Source organism: Rattus rattus, chromosome 10 (assembly GCF_011064425.1).
Source record: "Rattus rattus isolate New Zealand chromosome 10, Rrattus_CSIRO_v1, whole genome shotgun sequence".
NCBI classification, from domain to species: Eukaryota; Metazoa; Chordata; class Mammalia; order Rodentia; family Muridae; genus Rattus; species Rattus rattus.
In genome coordinates this window covers 44863755-44884700 of record NC_046163.1, presented here as the reverse complement: position 1 = coordinate 44884700, position 20946 = coordinate 44863755, and the positions used below count along the sequence as shown (strand labels likewise).

The window sequence follows — 20946 nt, the reverse complement described above, 5'->3', positions numbered from 1 at the left end:
ATGGCCACCAAAGATGCCATTGACCTGGGCCCATTTTGCCTGGAGGCTAATTTTAGTTAACCATTCTCTCAAAAGACCAATTTGTTTTTTAAGGATTAAAGCACAATTAAAAAAAAAATTCTGTGAGATATTGTGGGGGGAGAGCATGCCCAAGGTCCAAACACACCAGTAAATATAATAGAGGACAAAATAATTTTAAAACATTGCACAAAGAAATAAAGTAAATGTGTCTTTAATGATCTTTGTAAAAGGTAGCAAAATTAAACTGGAGGTGTGGATAATATTACACGGGTACTATCAGGAGATAGGTCGAGCGATTGATTGCGTCTTAAATATTGTCCTTGACAGCCCAACACTGCTGGAGGGGTGCCTTCCATTTGAATGTCATTTTTACATATTGCCATTTTAATCTTTTTAGATGACCCAGGAAGACAGCCGTTACCGATGTGCACTTTCCACTTTATAGTTAAGGAAATTGAGATTTTACCTACTATCCCAAAAGCTGGCAAACGTCCAAATCAAGACTGGAAGTCACGTGCTCTGGGTGGTGGTGCATCATGGTAGTGGAAAGACGTGTGTCGTACGGGGGCAGACTTTAAGGTGAGAGGACTTACTAACCAGCTCTGGACAAGTTCGGAAGTCTCTGAACCTCTTTGTCCCGAATTTGCCGACCACCAGCATGGCTTTTACCCATTTTATCCATGAGTTATGTATTGAAAAATGGACAGCATGCTTCCTGGTAGTTTTCCTGAATCGTATGTCTGTATACCGAGGATGCTGGGAAAAGCTGGCTCCCTTTGCATACTTCAGGTGAGTTCGTCACTGTCAGCACTATCTGGGACAGGGAAGCCAGGGGATTATTAAACGTTTAGTGGAAGAAGCTCTGGCCAGAATCTTCTAGAAATGATGGGAGCTGAGAAAGGACCGTGCACGGTCTCTGTGATGAGGAAGAGACTGAGAAAAAGCAGGCTGTGGACAAGTCGTAAGGGAGCAGAGACCACGCCTGAGTAAGGACCTGTGCGCTTCTTTTTAATTCTTTCTGAGCATCGACTCAATGTGCCTGCCCTGTGCTCCTTATGAACAGATAGCCCTGGCTTCAGGGATGAGTGCAGCCTCAGAAGCTCTGAGGCACCTAAGCAAATGCAAAGTCATTGAGATGAGAAAAAGCCAACCCTGAGCCCTGAGGGCACCCCGGGAACCAGTTACATCATCTTGTGGGGAATGGGCTTTGTTTTCATTCTGATTCTTCCAGAAGGTCTTCTCCTCAGCTGGTTTTTGAGGGATACACCACCCTAGGATCTGGTCCCAACTTCATCCTTCACTTACTGTGTGACTTTGAGCAAAACAAACAAGAAAATCACTGTCCCTCTCCAGGTCTCTGTGTGCCCCCTTGAAGGGGCTGAATTCTCTGGCCTCCACTAAGCGGGTGTCCAGTTTTGGTTTAAGAGTGGAGAATCCGGGGCTGGAGAGATGGCTCAGCAGTTAAGAGCACTGACTCCTCTTCCACAGGTCCTGAGTTCAATTCCCAGCAACCACATGGTGGCTCACAACCATCTGTAATGGGATCTGATGCCCCTGAAAACAGCTACAGTGTACTCATATAAATAAAATAAATAGATCTTAAAAAAAAAAAAGAGTGGAGAATCAACCTTGGAGCCTGAAGGTTCTACCCAATCCCACGATGCTGGAGATTTTTTGACTTCTCATGGGTCACTTTTTTTCTTAATGGAGACTAGGTCGCCTCACCTCATCTGATGTGAGGAGGCTGCCAGAAGTCTTTGCTGAGCCAGCCTTGACTCTGGGGGCAAACAGGTCCGGCAGAGATCGCTTGCTCTAGGAACAACCCAAGAGCTCCAACTCTGGATACTGCTGGATACTCTTGGCCTCTCCTTAGGATGGTCATTTCATTAAATGAAAGGAAAGATGTCAAAGGGGGACGCAGCTCCAGCGGAGCAGAGGGTCTGCTAGCGAAAGGACTAACTTTTCTCATCCGGAGGAGAAAGGGTCGAAGGGCCGCCCCATTGAACACCTGCGCTCGGCTTCACAGCGCCCTCTAGTGGTCATCATGTCAAACTGCGATTCCCAAGTTTTGTTGTTTTCCCCCCCTCGCTCTGGGGCTGGCAGCCTAGCCTCTCAAGTCGGACCTCAGAATTCCAGGCCCGGTCTCCTGTCGGCTCCTTTTCCACAGTTCTTACAATGAAGGAGCATGCGTACAGGACAGTTGGGACCTTCCCACGGTCGCATCATTTTCTAGAAGGTCGGGTTCCATGATTCTGCGCTGGTCTTACCTTCTGTGTAAGGACTTCTGGTCATTCGTATCCTGATTGATAAGTAAACAAAAGTCACTGTCTAGCCCGATCCTGGACTTAGTCCTGGTGACCACAGGCTAAGCTGTTGTTGAGATTTGAACAGTCTGGCTTCAGAGCTCACAGGGCCTACTCCCCACCTCCCACCACCAAAGATGTCAAAGAACTACGTGGGAAATGAAAGCCTAGCTTTTTCAAACACATGGCCCTTGCCCTTTTTTTTCCTTCCATACTACAAACCTTTAAAAACAAACCAGGAGGCAAAGCATTTCTTTAAAGGACCCACAGGGACCTCTAGTGTTGCGTTCCTGAATCAAAGTTATAGGATCTGATATGGAAATGTGTGGACGACCTCAAACCAACGCTTTGGTTACCCAACCTCTTCCATAAAGTTAAAAAGGAAAATCCACGAGTGCTTCACCCGTTTCTTGGGCTTGCAACTAGACTCAGAAAAAGAGCACCACGCACGGATACATTTCATAAAATTAAGTGCGTTGACATCTGTGACTATTACTTTTGAGAAAATTTGATATTATCAATTGATATGTGAAGTAAAGGAACAGGATTCCCTATCTAGTCTTCTCTCTCCCCTATCCTGTATGCTCCCTATAACACAAAGGAAGGGAAAAAGAGCCCAGGAAATGACTGCTCCATAGTCTCCTCTAAACTTATCATTTGTCTTCTCAGAGGGAAATACAGACCATCTGTTTTTGAAGAGTTTGGAAAACACCACAAAAACACCGGCCAGTAAACTCCCACAGGGTATTATTTTCACAGTGCTAAAACAGCTCCAGAATGTGCCGTTATAGCAAAGTAGTCCTCAGTCACCTTGTGGTTCTCGGTCTGAATACTACTAAGGATGGCTCGTGATCCTGGCAGCCTCGAGTCAGAACATTCCTGTTTCTCCTGACCGTGCCTCCGTTCATAATGGATCCCCACCCAGATGTAAACCCAAGGGCTTCGACCCTGGATTAGAGGACAGGATTAACCTGATTGTTGGTCATGGTTTGGGCAGGGAAACATCTGCCAAATGCAACTCATCCCAGCTAAGACCCGGGCTTAGTCTCCCTGCAGTGGGTGAGGTGTGAGACCCAGGGTTTGAAGCAAAGGCCCTGGTGTGAAGGAAGCGACCGAGCCTTGAACCCACCAGCGGCAGCGTGAGACTAGGCCTTCATCTCACATTTTCTCTGCTGAAGTGCCTATGCTAATGTCACCATCATGGTCACACTGGACACTGGCCTATGTGAGAAAGTGGCACTGTGCCGGGCATGATGTCGTGCGTTTCTCATCCCAGTACTTAGGAAGCTGAGGTAGGAGAATCACAGGTTTGAAGACACCTCAGGCTACCATAAACACTAAGAAATAGAGGAAACAAAATAAAACAAAACCACCAAAAACCAAAACACAGTCTGGATCTGCTCTAACGGTAGTCTATGGCGCCCCCTTGTGGACACCTAGAATACTCCCGTGACAGTCTGCAAATTCAATTATAATGGAATGTGCGGACGCTGCTGTGAAGAGCTGGCTGCTTCCCCCAGTAGGGTAATTGGATTTATCTGAATGTGGATAGTTTTTCCATGGTGCCAAGTGCTTAAGACAGAACTCACAGTTAAATGGGAAAAGAGACAACCAGGGAGGTACCCTCAAGTCAGTGCCACAACTCATGCTGGAACCCAAGGGCCCGTGACAAAGCCTGCATTCAGACATTGCCCAAGTTCTAGGGCATGAGCTCTCTGCCACTGGGGAAAGCATATGATTCTTCTCGAGTTCTGGAACGATCAGTGGTTGACTTAAAGTGTGACTAAATAGAACACTGATTGAGCGGTGCACAATGGAGCTTTCTCATAAACGCCCGTCTCTGAACTCAGTCCGACACACCTTGTTACAATAATGCTTTTAATTACTGATTTCAATAACAAGATCCTTACTGTTTAGTGGGTTTTGACTGAGACGTCGTTTGCTGGATTTCTGTTATGTTTACCATCTCTTTCTCCAACATGATGGTTCATAGTTAACTTTTTTTTCCCCTCTGTTTAAGTCAGTGACTTGATCCCCCACACTCTGTTAGAAGAAATCTTATGTCATCCAAGAGCATGAAAACAGGTAATAAAACTAAGTAGTACCTCTTTGGAATAAAAGATGTACTGTTTTAAATTGTGTCGCTGTGTGTCTATGTGTGGGTGCGTGTACTCCAGTGCAGGCGACCTTGGAGGCTAGAGGTATTTAGTTATGCGCAGATGTGCCTGTCTGACCCCTCGCGGGTACTGAACTTGTGTCCTCTGCTAGAGCAGTCATCTTACATGCTGAGCCATCCTCTGGTGCAGAGACATGTTTTGTTGTTGTTGTAGTTTGATTTTATGCCACAGTACCGTGGTACATCCCACAGAGGACGCAGGCGGCAGCACCAGGAGCTTCGAGATACAGAATGCCTGAGGAGGGCTTGGATTGCGGTTGGCATAGGGTTTTAAGTCTTACGAAAAAAGAGCCCGACATATGTGAAATTCCTTTTTCTTCTGAGAGTGCTTTTTCATGCAAATAAAGATGTCGCCTGTGGCTGGCTGGTTGTTCCGACGCCATGGTCTCATTCATGCTTGGCAAGCTCTGTGCCGAGGAAGCTGCGCCTCAGCTCAGGCGTGCACATTCCGAAGGACGAGGAATGAGTATACGGTCTACTTAGATGGAGAACGGATGCAGGAAAATCTTTCTGATTTATTTTGTTCTGGGTAACGATGACTTTAGAATGTAAGACGTTTATGGAGTTTTACAGAAGACCCAGCTTTGCCTTGTGCTGATCAGCTATACAGGTTGACGTGAATGGGACGCTCCATCCGTGGTCACTGCTGTCCTGGACTGGAGGATTCATACGGGCACTCTGTGTCCGGGACCCACCCTCGGCCCAGGCCTCCCACCCTCGGCCCCTCTGCACAGGCTCCTGAGGCAGCTGGGTGAGCACAGCACCTTCAGGCACAGTGGCCATCAGGCACAGAGCATCTGCACCTCTGGACCTCCAGTGCCAATGGGCGGTCTACAGCTGGTATATGTCACCCTACTGAGGGCACCACTGAGGAAAAAGCACCGAGCATGGCTTCCTTGATCATAAAGAAGGGCATTTTTCTCTGAAAATGGCTTCAAGACATTTTTTTTTTAAATCCAGCAAGCACGTCTTCTAACGGACAACACTCTGCAAAGACAAGCAAAGGAAATAGAAACAAGAGGTGGCAGAGTGGGCTAGCAGCCAGGCAGGGTCGAGCCCTCTAAGTGCATGAGCCTTGGAAGACCTGTCGCTGGTGTGATCCAGTTCACCGTACTTGCTTCACCTGCAGAGGAAGAGAGAGACCATTATCTCATGAGCCAGGATGACCAGTCTTAGAGGTTCATTCATTCTCTGGAAAGATTGGAGAAACACAGCACCTAAACGTTTACTATTTTAAGTTAATTTCAGAGACTCCCGAGCCCCGGTCGGTGACAGACGCGGGTCAAGAATCCTTTTTAGCAAGCCCCTCCCCTCTCCACGGTTGGCATCTTAGTAAATGCCACAGAGTCACTCACACACATGCTATGGAGGCTCTTGTTTTTAAAAGAAATTCTGAAGGGTTAAAATTTAAACAACAACAACAACAAGAGCTGGGGATGTAGCTCACTGGGGAGAATGCTTGCCCAGTACTCACAAAACTTGCTGCACTTAGCAAGGTGACTCGCACTTGCAATCCCAGCACTCTAAGGTGGACAGAAGGAGTTTCGGGAGTTCACGGTTATCCTCAGCTGCACAGAGAGATCTAGACCAGCCCAGGATACATAAGACTCTCTCTCTCTCTTCTCTCTCTCTCTCTCTCTCTCTCTCTCTCTCTCTCTCTCTCTCTCAAAAAGGGAGTATGAAGCAAAAACCTTAAAAAAAAAGGGGGGGGGGTCCAGAACGCTGGAGCAGGAGAGAAGTGGCTGGCCAGTGCCACCTAGGTGGGAGGTGATCTTGTCTGTCTTCCTGTCCCAGCTGGAGTTTCCATCCAACCAGGAAAGCTACACCCAGGTAAGGGTTCAGGTATGGGACTCGTGACCTTTCTGTGTCCACCTTGGTAGGATTTGTGTGAGTGAGCTACCCTGGACCAGCCTCCTGCTGCTGTCCCGGCTCCAGGGTGATAGGTGTTCTGATCACGGCTGCCTCCAGGATGTAACAAACACATCCTGCCGACAGTTACACCTTCACCCCGCATGCAGAGGAGCACACGGGCTGGGTCCAGCAACTCAGGGACACTAGCCACTTAGGCCTGACTGAGCCGTCCCTGTGTGGACGCTTTCTCGGGATCATTTCAGAGTCTAGTCGTTAGCTACAGAAGGGGCTGGACTTTTTAGAGAAACAATGAGAAAGGCTGGGAAGGTGACTTGGAGAAAGAAAGCCCAGGATACCAAGAGGACCCCGTTAGTGGTTCCTGAGAATGTGCAGCCCCCAGTCCTCACAGACTCTGAAGTGGCAACCAGTGGCCACAGACACCTGGAGACAGGCACCTTCCTTCCCCAGTACTGCCACCGGATGCCTCCCCCTGGTCTCCCATCCCCCGCCCCCAGCCCCACCACTCCCTGGGGATCAGAGCAAAGGCTCCTTCTTATCTTTGAGCTGCAGAAAAGCACTTACCCACCCGTCTACAGAACAGAACAGGAGCCTCTGTTTTACTCACTCAGAGCAAAGACTTATGGGAAAACATAATTTTATTTTGTTATTAAAGTGAGCACTGCCCAGGGCGTGTTATTTACACGGAGATAACTGCGCTTCGGAGATTGTGATGTCCCGGGAAGGTAAACTCTAACCTCTCAGAGCAGCCCATCATTCTTACTGTCACTCTCCTTGATAATGTGCTGCCCGGTAATAATCTCACAATCACTGCCTCCTACATCCTATAAAGGAGGAGGCCGGCCAGCCCCGGGGAGGGTCAGCAGCCCGTGCCTCTTCTCCCACACTCATGGCAACAAAATCAATGCCGGGACAACCGGATTCTTTGCCCAGACAATTTGAAAGTCTTTGTTTCCGTGAGCTGCCCCCACAACACCTGCTCTGGGCCATGCACCACCCTCAGCCCCGCTCAGAACACAGAAATATGAACAGCAACCCCCGAGTTTGCTGTCGAAATTCACAATCACCACAGGGAGCAGGGGGGAGGTGTTAGGGCTTACATAGTTTAATATAGGCTGCTCTCTAGTAAAATAAAAACAAACTATACGTAAGCACTAAGAATTTAAGCTCCAGGACTGAAGATTGCTTGGTCCCCCAAAGAAATACCTTTTCCCAAGGTTGGGCATTTTGACCACTCCCTCAGGACTTGAAGAAAGTTCCTGCTTGCTAGAAAGGGAGCCTTGCTCCTTATCTCTGGCAAAAGGAACAAGTGGATCTTCCGTTAGCACACACTGTGGTGCCTAAGAACTTGACAAGGTCAATGCTAGCCTCTGGGCTCCCTCAGCCCCTGCTCATAAACCCCACCCAGCTCACAAGCTCCGTCTCTCTAGTTCCCATTTAACTCTGGAAATCTTTCCTTGTCTTCTCTCCTTGCCTTCCCCGGTTAATTGGAATAAAGTTTTCCCTTTTCACCTACGGATCGGCTACTTCTGGTTTCTTTACCGCACCCATATTCATTTGGCATTGATTTATAAATCTATCTTAGTATCCTCCCCCATCTCCCCACAGAGCTGTCAGTCATTGCAAACAGGAAGTGAACCTGGGGAGGCAGCTCCAGCTCGGCACACAATTAGGAGTCTGATGAGAGCTGGGGACTAGGATGCCTAGCGCTTGAATCCCAGCGCTGCCACCTGCTGGCCGAAAGGCATCATGCAAGCCCCTCCTTTCCCAGCCTGGCCCTTCTTACAGCCTAGGAATCAGTGCTTGCTTCACAGGGGTGCGGTGAGAATTTAAGCTAATCACAGGAAGCGATTAGCATAGCACGGACCAGCAAAACGTGCTCAACAGACTCTAGCTGCTATTACACCTCAGGCTTATAGATGTCCTATATTGCAAAACCCGGTGTCACTTAGGGGACACTCCAGTCCCTCTCCTTCTGTCCTCTGACCCTTGACCTCACTTCACATCTGACCACTCCCTGCCCCAGTCCATCTTTAGATATTGCTACTTCTCTACGTCCAGACAAGATATACTGAGGACCAAACCCAGGGCCTTGGACTGAGCTCTGTCTCCAGCTCTTAGCAATTTGATGATTCTTGTTTTTTGCAAGGCCGAGATTCGCACCCAAGCCCCAGGGCCCAATTGCTGAACTTAAACGTCCTGTACTCTTCTCCTTTCTCTCCAGCCGCCCTTTGGAATCAACTCCATTACCGTTGTAGTCATAAACCACAGATCCCTTCCAGTTGTGTTATAATTATGATCATAGAGAACGTGATTAAGTATGGACTCCAGACTTCACTATTCTGGAAGTTATAGGCTCCTTACTAGAGCCCCTTGTTTGGGCTTGGTTTTGTTTCAGACACGGTTTCATGTAACTTGATCTGACTTTCAGCCTCACCGTGAAGCCGAGGCTGGCCTTGAATTCCTAATCCTCTTGCCTCTGTCTGCCAAGGTCTAGGGTTACAGGTGAGCTTGCCCATTCTGTATCACACATTTAAAACTATTTTATAAATATATTTTAAGAGTTGTTTCTGGTTAGTTAGCTGCATTTCTTTGTTTGTTTGCTTGCTTTTTGGTTATTCGATAGAGGGTTTCTCTGTGTAGGCCTGGTTGTCCTGGGAATCGCTCTGTAGACAGATTGGCCTTGAACTCAGAGACCCAACTCAGAGAGCTGCCTCCTGAGGGCTGGGGTTAAAGTTGGTTTAGTTTTTTTGAAACAAGATCTCACTATGCAGCTCTGGATGTCCTAGAACTCATTATGCAGAATTCATGCTGGCCTTGAACTCACCGAGATTCTCCCTGCCTGACTGAAGCACTGGGAGCGAGATGCTACGTCTTTTATAATCTCAACTGTCTTATTATTTTGAGAGGTGATCCCAGTAGAATCAGCCTTGGAGGTGCTGCTGGAGAGAGGCACAGTGCAGCAATGGTGGACAGTGTATAATTGATGGACCCTAGGGGCTCTCACCAGCATTATACCCACCGCCTCAGGTCAAGACTAGGCCAAGTACCAGCTTCCCGCCCCGGGGCCAAGGCTAGGCCAAGTTCTAGTCTCCACCCACAGTTCTCCGGAGGAGCAGGGACACTCTTGAAAAAACGGCAGACATAGTCCCCTGACCCTCTGGTCCCAGATAGAGTTCGAATGCGTGTCATATGCTTGCTAGCCAATAGGTTCAAAGGTCAATATGCTTAGCCAATAAGTTTAAACTGTAACCTTGCTGATGTAACCTGTACCCCTAAAAAGTATAAAAACTGCTTGTTATAGCCATTCGGGGTCGCCATGAAGGGCTGATTGAGGGTCGACCCTGACGCACGGAAGAAATAAACCTCTTGGGTTTGCATCAAACTCCATTCTCCTGTTTCACCTGAGGGGGGGGGGGGGGGGCTGGGGGGGGTGTTCCCGGTAGTTAAGACTCACTTTGAGCCTTACATAATTACTTACTGCAGTGTGACGTTAAAATATTCTTCAGGTGTCACTACTTTTGGTCCACCAAAGTAGTCCAAAACCCAGATATTGCTTATTTTTAACTTAGCAAAGAACCACTTATGGCCAGGAGGCCAGTGTTTCATCTCAGGGTGTCTGATGAATAGCGAGTCCCGCGCGTAGCCCTCTTCTGTCTCATTCACCTGAAGGACAAACAGGAGATAAACAGCCCATTCTAACACCACTTTCATCCCTTTTGCTAAGAGGGTGTGCTTCCTCCCACCTGTCAAGGACACCGCCCACCCCTGAGATGCACCCACAGATTGTCCAGACCAGAAGTTACAAGGATCAGAGAGCAAATTGCTGGCTCAGCGATACGGTTGGTGTATTTACTACCTGCACACCAGCATCCAGCAGTTCTTTCTTCTATAGTTGTTTCATTGGGGTATTTTGTTTGTTTGTTTTTTAATACGATTAATTTATTGTGTACGGTGTTCTGCCTGCACGTATGTCTGCATACCAGAAGACAGCGACAGATCTCATCATGGGTGGTTGTGAGCCACCATGTGGTTGCTGGGGATTGAACTCAGGACCTCTGGAGGGAGCAGTCAGTGCTTTCTCAACCTCTGAGCCATCTCTCCAGCCCCGTTGTTTTGCTTTTTGAGATGCTGGTCTCATGTAACTCACTATACAGATGAGACTGGCCTCAAACTCAGAGATCCACCTGTCTCTGCTTCCTTAGTGCTAGGATTAAAGGCATGTGCTGCTGCCAGCGCCACCACAGGCTGATTGAGGGTCAACCCCTTATTTAACCTCTTCTTACCAGCACTCATCCCAAAATGTCCAAATGCCCTCCCTCCCGGTGAGTGACAGACACTCCTCTCGCTGGTATCAAACACCGGGACAAGGAGCCCACATGAAACTAGAGAGCAGTGGCTCTGGATGAGCAGCTGTTTTTAGCAAGAGTGTTTAATACAGGAGCCTTCCAGATGTTACATCTATTTGGCCCCAGGACAGGGGTCCTTTGTCCCATAAGTGCCCTACTGGATGAACCTCTACGACAGACCCTGGTCAGGACCCTTAGTTCTTGGAATTACTCTGTTAGAACATATTCTCACCATCTGCCCCTTCACAAATCAATTGTATTTTATTCTCCAAATAGCCCTCTTTTTTTTTTTTTTTTTTTTGGTTCTTTTTTTCGGAGCTGGGGACCGAACCCAGGGCCTTGCGCTTCCCTAGGCAAGCGCTCTACCACTGAGCTAAATCCCCAACCCCCCCTCCTTCATTTTTAATGCCTTCCCCCCCTTTTTAAAAGCCCATCTCTCTTCGTGGAACTTACTTTGATCACAGTCCCGGACATCATTATATGAACACACAGGGGACTCTGGGGATCAAATCCATGGTTCCTACAGTAGGCAGTCTGTGCTAAAGACATAGTCAGCGTAGCCTCTGGATTTCCCTGAAGAGAGAAAAATAAAAATCCTTCCATGTGAAATACGGTTTCTGGAGAGGCACAAACTTTACGGCCTGCAGCCATGCTACCCTCAGAGCTGCAGCACACTTCTTTGAAGCAGTGAACTGTAAGCCGCCGGGGTAGGGGGGCGATCCATGGACAGAAACTGGTCCTGTCCCCCACAAAGTATGTGTGGAGAGGTGTCGTGTTTTAAATGAACAAACTACAGAGAATATTTTAGTGTAACTATTCTTATCAGTTCCATAGTTATCCCCTAATAACATAAAGTTACATAAAGTATCCCCTAAGCCAGAACTGGTGAGAGCCCTCACTGAAATATCTACCAGATTAAGCTCTAATTAAAAACAAAAAACAAAAAACTGCATGAAATTACCAAGGTGCTGGAACAGCCTGATTGCATAATTTAAACAAGAAAGTAGCTGAATCATGCTACATGGTTATCTCTTGACCTCAGAATTGTCATGTGATCTCAAGTTGCTTACTTCTGTAACCAGAGAATTTTTACCTCAGATTCGAAACACGAGGCAAAAAGATTCCTAATTCATTTCCCTTCAGAACCCGGCATTGTTCAGATTGCTGCAAACTCACAACTACATCCACCCATCTCACCATGGGCCATCAAAACCATGCGTCTCAGACTCTCAGGAAAGAGGAGGGAGGAAAAAAGACTCATCGGGGATGAGCATCCACTGCTCTTCTGAAGGCCTGCGTTCCGTTTCCACAACCCACATGCTCAGACACTTATAAGTTAGGTTCAGCTCCCAAGGACCCAGTGTCTGGCCTTCGAGGGCACCCACACTCACATGAATATGTACACAGAGAGGGCCACACATACACATGGTTACAAAAAAAGTCAATCTCGCTGGACACGCTGGTGCAAACCTCTAATCCTAGCTAAAATGTCTGCTGTCTTCAAGCTGTAAGAAGAGAACCCCCCGCCCTCCCAAGAACGAAAAGAAGGGAGAGCCCTTGGGTAAGGTTTCTCCATTGTCAATTTTGCAGGCCATGCTTAAGCAGTGTTTTCTGGAATCCCCTGCAGAGTCTGTTAAAGTGCTGAGTACCAATCTGTACCCAAGGTTTTATTTATTTTACTATTTGTGAGTGTACATGTGTGTGTGTGTGTGTGTGTGTGTGTGTGTGTGTGTGTGTGTGTGTGTTCGTTCCCATGTATGTGGGCAGATACACAGGTGTGGAACTCAGAGGTTAACACTGGATGTCTTCCTTGACCAATCTCGTTACTAAGACAGGGTTTGTTTTGTTTGTTTTGTTTTGTTCAACAGGGAAGTCACAGTAGCTTGTCCCAGGAGACACCCAGTCTCCATTTGCCAAGCAGTGGGAGTACAGGACAGCCAGATGATTTTCCAGGTGGGTGCTAGAGATCTGAACTCTTGACATCTGCATGTCAAGCTCTTTTCCTGATGACCCATCTCCCCTGACACTCAGGGTTTGCCGTAGCAGGCGTGTTCCTTAAGTCCTCTGTGCAGAGGACGACCTGTAATTTTGTTATTGTAAGTCTGGCAGGCAGGGTGGTTCAGACAGACAATTTAAAAGTTGTTTGAGCACTTTCGAGCATGGTGGGGAGGACTTAGCCTAAGCATAGCACGAATGAAGAGGAGAGAACAGACATGATAACAAAGAGAGCAGAAGAAAAACTGAGAGGTGGAAAGGCAATGAGAATTCTAATACGTTTACTGGGAAAATCATTCCACAATCTGGGATGTTGCCAGTCGAGGGAAGTTGGTTTCCAGAAGGAGAAAGAAATGAGACTTTCATTGGACAGATATTTAATGAAGGCAATGAAAAATACAAGACTCTGGGCTAGATCGGTGGTTAAGAGCACTGACTGCTCTCCCAGAGGTCCTGCGTTCAATTCCCAGCAACCACATGGTGGCTCACAACCATGTGTAATGGGATTTAATACCCTTTCCAGGTGTGTCTGAAAATAGCATATATATATATATATATATATATATATACATATATATTCATTCTCGATGAGGAAGTAAACCCTAGATGGAAAAACTATGACTGTGCACACAACATTCAAAGTATCTGATGAACAAGGAAGTAAGAGATGGACTTGTTTTTAATGGATCAAAGGGGAAAAGAAAAAAATCAGGAATAACCTGGTCATATCACAAGAGAGAAGAACCAAGAGGGACAGAGAGGTAAAAGAGTTTTGTTCGGTTTAAAATGGGACATTATACAGTCCAGTCAGGCTGTGAACTCGCCAAGATAACAGAGAAAAGTAACCGTGTGCTGCTGACCCTTCCACCCCCACCTCCCAAATTCTGAGACTATATATGTCTGTATATACGTCTGTACCACCAAGACTGGTTTACACAGCGCTGGGACAGGACTCAAGGCTTCCTGCATCCTAGGCAAGCGCCCTACCAGCTTTACTTTTGACTTGCTGGCTTCTACGACACAACCTGGTACCATATTATCAACCAGCAGAAACAAATTCTTCCTTTAAACGTTCGTTATACAAAATTATCACACACCAAAAATCTAGATAAGAGGAATATCCGTATGGGAGGTACACCCAAACTTCTCCTTGTCTGTGAGGAAGATGGCCGGCATTTTACACAGGGGAAATGGTTTCAAGCCTCAGCCTTGTTCCTTCTAACCTAAAAGGAAGGCCCATAGAGACTCTGGGTGGTTGAAGAGGAAAGGCACATCAGGAACCAGTTTCAGCTGGTTAACTGACCGAGTCAGCATCCAGAGGAATCGTGCCCATGCCTTTTCAATAATACCACAATAATACCATCCCAGAAACCTGAGAGCCGGGGGTGGGGAGGTCACAATTGCCTCTTTTCTATGCAGGAAATATTTCACTGGAGGCCTCCCTGCTGGCCATCAGCTAGGGGGTCACAGGTGAGCCCCCATCTCTAAACCTCAGTGTTCCTCATTTTGGCAGTGCAGATGATACGACCCCAGACACCTCACAAATAGAAAAAAAGATCACGGGGTGTAGCAATGCTCAATCTGTGCCCTTCCTATTAGAAAGACCGGGGAGGGTTTGAGGGGGCAGGGGGCATCGCTTTAGAATAAAGTGGCTTGGTAGTGCATTTTAAAACCTCTCTGCAAGTGCTGTGCAGGTCAGTTGAGTACCACTGCTGGGGTAGAGGGAACAGCAGACGCCTAGAGGAGGGAAACGGGCAGGGAAGAAAATGGTGAATTGGGGTCAATCTATTTGGACTGGAAGGGGCAGCGACTTCTATTCCGTTTGTCTCTCAGAAAAATACAGCCCCACCCCCCACTCCCAGTGCTGCTAAGTCTTCTGACATTTTCAAGAAGAGTTAGAAACAAATAAATAGACTTTGTACTCTAAAATGTTATCCTGTGTGTGCGCATGCATGTATGCGTGCATGTGCACGTGTGTGCGTGTGTGTGTGTGCATGTGCGTGTGTGTGTGTGTGTGTGTGTGTGTGTGCACGCGCGCGCGTGCGCGTGTGTGCACCACAGGCACATGTGTATTAATGAGTATATGACATGGCCAGAGGTCAATTTTGGCTGTCACCCCTCGGAAGCTGGAGCCATCCTACTTGCTTTTTGAGACAGGCTCTCTCCATGCGGTTTGAAGCTCACTCACTCCATTTGGCTGGCAGGACAGGGAGATGCCTAGGGCCAGTGTGGGGTCACGAGTGCTTGCAAGCTATTGAGCCTCCCTTTTTACATGGGTGAGAGGAGGACCAAATACAGGTCCTCTTGACTACATGGCCAGTATTTTACCAACTGGGCTATTCCCCTAGTCCCTACAATTGCAGTTTTAGAAGGCGGTCGCTAATTTTGTTTAGAACAAAGCAGAACTCTGTGTAGGCTGAAGAAAACTGGTTTCTAGCACACAGGTTCCCAGTCTATGGCTTGTGCTTTGAAGTCAAGGGGGTCTGAGGTGAACTAGGGTGGGCCCCTTGGCTTTGCGCAATTACTTAACCTCACGTTTTCATCTGTAATATGGGAATAGCCAAGCCTATTTCTAAGAGTTACTACAAGAGACAATGAATGGAAATGAGTGGAACCAAAAAGCTCTTGGCACCTGACACTCCGGACTTGATTAAAACGTCAGCGTCTCTTGGTTCCCTTTTACCACTACCCTATGCCCCGCCCCCATCACGCCACACCCCGCCCCGCTTTGCCCCAAAGACCCTCCACCGAGTCAGGCTCCATTTCTGAGCTCCTTTGTGGCCTTTCCCTTCCAGGGTGTTTCCACCCGAATTATAAGCCTAGCCCGATCCCAGAGAGTAGGCAAAGGTCGAAGAGGAACCAGCCCTTCAAAGAGTCCTGCTCTCTACTGGGGACAACACTATGACTATGGAACCCAAAGAACGCAGTCAACCATAGTGCTGTGTAGTAGTTTCCCACTGCTGGTAGGAAAGCTCTGCAGAGGTGGGGAAGAGAACTTCCGAAGTCACATAAGCCAAGTGCTAAACTATCCAACAACCTGGATGTCTTTAAAGAACAGGAGTTCAGGGGGTTGGCGATTTAGCTCAGTGGTAGAGCGCTTGCCCTAGCAAGCGCAAGGCCCTAGGTTCGGTCCCCAGCTCCAAAAAAAAAAAAAAAAAAAAAAAAAAAAAACAGGAGTTCAGCTCATGCCGAGAGGGCGCCTTCAAATGACGCCTGCCTTTTTAAAGGGTGTGAAGTGCTCCAGGTACTGGCAAAGAATTTACCTCAAGCGCTTAGACCAGGAGCAGGGTAAGAGAAGGAACGTCCCGGTAGTTGCCCAACATCTGGGATGCTACAACCTCCGCCTAGCCAGCGCCGGCCGCATGAGACAGTCATGGAAGCTGGGTTCAAAAGTCTTATCTCTAAGACCCACGCTCTCTCAGGAAGGCTAAACAGAGAGGCCGGTTCCCTGCTCTGCCCGTCCTGGGAAACAGCGCCGCGCTCCCGCTCACCTGCAGGTCGCTCACTGCTTGTTGCAGCGGACTCAGGTACATGTAGGGCTCGCCTGAGCCTTCTCCCGGAGGACCGTCACTAATTGAGATGATGTCCGCGAAGGGCCTGCCGCGCACCTCCTCTCTCGTGGAGATAGTGGCCAGCGAGCCCCAGTCCGAGACGTGAGTGACGAAGCGGGCCACGCGCGGCCCGTCATCGCGGGGTGGCAGTGGAGGCAGTCGCCTGTCCACGTCCCAGTCCCCGTGGTCCCGGCCTCCGCGTCCCCAGGCCGGCGACACCAGTAGTGCCACTAGCGCGGGAGCCAGAAGGGCAGCAAGCAGGGAGCGCGCGAGCACAGGACCGAGGGCAGCCATGGCGCTGACTGCAGAGCACCTGCTCTGCGACCAAACTCTGCCGCCGTGACTATTGCACGCTAGGGTTCCGCCCCCCCAAGAAAGCCAATCAGAGAGGAGCAGGCCGGAGGGGGCGTGGCTCCAGTGCAGGCCTGTTTCCAGATGCATATGTTCTCCGAGTCTTGTGATCTGCTCTGTAAAGATTGCGAGTTTACCCTAAAGAGATACTTGTTCTGTTTGATTTACAGACAGATAAATGAGGTCTAGAAGAAATCAAGCAACTTCCTAAGTCACAATGCTAGAAAAAAAGACTGCCTTCACACACACACCACCTTTTTAGCACACACCACCGTTTTAATGTCGTTTGAGTATGCGTGCCTGGCATCTAAGAGAAAGTGAGTTTTCTATATGCTTTTTTCCATTTACTCGCTGTTAGCAAGCAAGCCTATATGTAGTAAAGGGCAGAAGTACCGACAGGAAGGAACTTAAAAATTACTGGCTCAGAAGTGTCTTCAGATAAAGCCACTAAGAGTTTGTTAGTTTTCAGTTTTCACTCAAGACTTTGACCTTGCCTGTTTGAGACCTGTTAAGTCATCTAGCTTGGTTAAATTCGTGGTTTCACACATTTATTATCCTGGCAGATCCTCCAAGCTGGTCCGATCTTCATTCTGCTCCCCCAGGGAGTTAGAAAATGTGTGTAAATGACCCCATCCACATTTTTCATCATATTAAACTTTGGCCACTGTTAGAAGATAGAACTTTTAAAGCCCCATCCTATAATCTGAATCAGGCCATGTCTCTCTGCAGCTCTCTCGCTCTCTCTCTCTCTCTCAACAGAGTTAAGAAGCAATCTGTACTTGACAGCACCTCTTAGTTTATGGCACTCAGTTCTCTGTCACGAAGCCCATGCTGAACTAAATCATGGGATGTGAAACTTCTGTCACCTCTACAATGATAGAAAAATCAGACTCACCCTTTATTCTAGGGACTGTGTGAGACTTCTTTCTAAAGGAGATTGCTGGAAAGATATTCTGAGGTCTGCCTCTAGCTGGGCCCCCCCACCCATCCCACTAATCTGCCTCTCCCCTATCTCTCTCTCTTATTCATATTTGTTGAGGTTTGGTCAATTGCTATGTGTTGTATGCTAAATTCTATATGGGAAAGTCTAGCCTTGCTTTACAAGCTTTTGTTGTACAAACCTTGTTCCCTGATTTAAAACTATTGGTTTAATAAAATTGACTGCATCCAATTACTGGAAGGACTAGAGGTAGGTGGGTGTGGAGTGACCTAGTTGGGAGAGGGGAGACTGGAAAGAGGAGAAATGACAGGAGGAGGAAGAGGAGGAAGAGAGGAGGAGGAAGAAGAGGAGGGAGAGGAGGAGGGGGAGGAGGAGGAGGAAGAAGGGGAAGAGGAGGAGGCTGCCTTGAGGGAAGGGAGGAGGAAGCTGCCATGAGAGAAGGCAGGAGGAAGCATGAGCAAATGGCCAGAAGAAAGAGGTACTGGGGTACACAGCTGGGGAGGTAGCCAGGCCTGCAGTTAGAGGAGTAGATTAGGGGTAACCCCCAGTAATTGTCAAAGCCAAATAAAATAACCATAGTCTCATCTATTTGTAAGCTAGTCAGGGATAAGTTTAAATTGTTTGCACAACACACTTTCTTTTTTGTTGTGGTTTTTAAAGATTTGTTTGTTTGTTTGTTTGTTTCATGTATGAGTGCTCTATCTGTATGTACACCTGCACGCCAGATGAGGGCATCAGATCTCATTACAGATGGTTGTGACCCACCATGTGGTTGCTAAGAATTGAACTCAGGACCTCTGGAAGAGCAGCCAGTGCCCTTACCTGGGGAGCCATCTCCCTAGCCCTTATTCCCATCTTTAGTAAAGCTCCTCTCCAGGTTTTAAGGGGAAGCCTTTTCTTATATTCAGGCTCTATCTTGTTAGAGCTCCATACGTTCGTTACATTGTCTCTGTGTAATGCTGTCCCTCCCATCTTCCAGCCCTGGATTCCTACTCAACGGCACAGAAGGACCCTGTCTGCTTCTTTGTTGTTCATCTTTTACGACAGTCACATCCTTGCAGGTCTTTGTGACCTGGCCTCTGGTGTTTGAAGGGCTCTGTAGGCCGGAGCATGGCGACCTCGGTTCTGACAAGCCTTTCCCTTCCCCAGTCCTTCCTAAACCACAGATTATTTTTCTAAAGCTAGACACCAAGGTCTGTCACCTTATTTGGCTATTCCTCCCCCCTCCCCCTCCCAGGCTGGTCACCAAGGTCTAGATATCAAATTATTGAAGTCCAGCAATCAAAAGCTCCCTTTTGGCTGTCCTAATTAGCATGTCCAATCAAAACAGACCAACTCATTGTAACATGAGGTTTCCCCTTTCCCTTTGAAAACTGCCATTTTCCCATGAGCCTCTTCTGTCTCTATCCAGAGGCAGTCGTTTCCCTCCAAGGCAAATATCTCCTCCCACCCCTGTTCTTTTTCCCTTTCCCCTTCTCCTGTCTGCTGTCTTTGTCTCATTCCCTGTTGTGGCAGATACAGCTCCTCTGTGCTGGAACTTGGTCTCGGTATATCCTATGTTAACCCCAATCCTTTCAGTGTATACCTCTGTTGTTACAAAGATGGTACCTTGTAAGGGTTTGCTGGTGTTAATCTGGTGACACGTGGCCTTCTTGGGCTTTGTTACGTAACTGGGGTAGCTTTCTTCTGCTGTGTGCCAGTCATGTGAGCAAGTGTGGGTAACAGGCGTGTAGGCCAAAACCCACCTCCACTTCTTGTCTGGAAGCCAGTTTCCCCACATTCAGCCAACTTTCAAGGCTACACAGCAAAACATGACTCAGCACTCTGAACAAGTCTACGTTTCCGTCTGGTAGCCAATCCGTGTCACGCTGATTTCCACATCTGGCTTAGTGTCAACAAGGTTCTGTCCAAGTTGCTTTGCTTTTCAGCCAGAGTTTAGAAGAATCTCAAGCTAGTTGGAAAACTAAGTAGGACACATTTAAATGGAGGAAGGTCAAGTCCTCACCTTTTAAAAGCTACTATAAACCGTTCGAGTGTTTGTCTGTTAGCAACTGCTCAGTCATTAGGAACTGTTGAGGAAAAGGTTCACACAGCCAAACTTGGAGTTCCAGTCGCAAGTGTAGCACTAGCCAGTCACGTGTGTATGGGTCCTTCCACCTCCACTTTTAGATTTCAACTGTTCTTATTCAAAATTTGGAGTTGAAAGCTGGTTGTGGTGGCATATGCCTTTAATGCCAGCTGTAGTAAAAAAAATATTAAATAAAAATCCTGTTATAGGGTTTCCTCCCGGCTTTGACCATTTATGTTCCCAGATAAAAGCTACACACACACACGCACACACACACACAGCACACACAGCACAATAGCTGGGCAGCTGCCCACCCTCCATGTTGCTAGAATCGCTTTCCTCTTGATAACCCCAAATTATCACTTACTATTTATTACGTTCCATCCGGGCTGCTCTTCTTTGCAGCCCTCTGGGCCACGTTCTCTTGGCCCGTAGCCCATGGAGGCTCTCTTCCTCTCTCCTGCACATTCTTATTCTTCCGTAGTGGCTCTCCTCCTCCCTTTCCCTCATGGTCTCAAGCCTGGGAACTCTAAACCCCGTCTGAGTTTCTTCTCGCCAGCGATCGGCTGCTGGCCTCTTTGTTTACCCCCAGCATTTGCACAGCTTGGGGATGGCTCCAAATCACACCACATCACCTGAGGAAGCAAAAGAGACATTTACAGTACATCTCCACAGTTTTCATCATTGGTCCAAACATGTCTCCCTGCCCTGACTGCCTCCCTCCTCAAGAGTTGGATGCCGCTCTGCAAAGGTGCCCTAGACACCAGCTTCTTTAAAAATATATATATATTTCTGTGTGTGTGTGTGTGTGTGTGTGTGTCTGTCTGTCTGGTACCCTAGGACCAGAAATGAGCCTCAGAGGCCATGGAACTAGAGTTATAGACCGCTCTGAGCCGCCATTTGAGTCCTCTGCTAGAGCAGTCACCTCTCCAGTCCCCAAAACCCAGCTTCTTACACTGAGGTTCATGACCATACACAGGAAAATCTAACTTAAACATTAAAATCTAACTTAATCATGAAACATTTGACCATAGTAAATTAATTGAAAGATCAAAGCGACGATGAATGTGAGACCTCATTGGTAGCACTCATCTGAGTTGCACCAAGACTTCCCTGTAGTCTTCGCTTGAAGCACACACGTGTTCTTTGAGCTCAATGCATGAGCTATCGTTCCGTGAAACTCCCATGCATGAAGTACCGGGGCTCACAATGCAGATGACAGCACATTTGAATTGCAGAGCTTCTAATGGATGTTCAAAGTTTTTTCCTCTTATAGAAAGAGAGTGGTTTGATTATGAAAAAGAACAAAGATTTTTTAAATAT

The 20946-nt window shown here is 47.6% G+C and overlaps 1 protein-coding gene across 2 annotated transcripts; it reads right to left on the bottom strand.

Moving 5' to 3' along the window:
- Nucleotides 1-5429: 5429 nt before the first annotated feature.
- Creg1 (cellular repressor of E1A stimulated genes 1) lies at nucleotides 5430-16608 on the bottom strand. 2 transcript variants are annotated; one of them, XM_032915451.1, is made up of 4 exons: nucleotides 16205-16608; nucleotides 11172-11291; nucleotides 9851-10035; nucleotides 5430-5623 (listed from the first exon to the last, which is right to left on the bottom strand). In XM_032915451.1, the coding sequence occupies exons 1-4, from the start codon at nucleotides 16556-16558 to the stop codon at nucleotides 5620-5622; spliced, it is 663 nt and encodes a 220-aa protein (XP_032771342.1). In that variant the 5' UTR covers nucleotides 16559-16608; the 3' UTR covers nucleotides 5430-5619. The 2 variants fall into 2 exon arrangements, with proteins under 2 accessions (XP_032771342.1, XP_032771344.1); XM_032915453.1 differs by lacking the exon at nucleotides 5430-5623 and having other exon boundaries at nucleotides 9847-10035; nucleotides 16205-16592.
- Nucleotides 16609-20946: the final 4338 nt, after the last annotated feature.

What these genes read in the sequence shown, in the direction of transcription:
- Creg1 (XM_032915451.1), bottom strand. Translation starts at nt 16,558, where the DNA reads ATGGCTGCCCTCGGTCCTGTGCTCGCGCGCTCCCTGCTTGCTGCCCTT. An exon ending in AAGCAGTGAGCGACCTGCAG is followed by an intron (nt 11,292 to 16,204) that starts GTGAGCGGGAGC and finishes TTCTCTCTTCAG; the next exon opens with GGAAATCCAGAGGCTACGCT. An exon ending in TGTCCGGGACTGTGATCAAA is followed by an intron (nt 10,036 to 11,171) that starts GTAAGTTCCACG and finishes TTTGTCCTTCAG; the next exon opens with GTGAATGAGACAGAAGAGGG.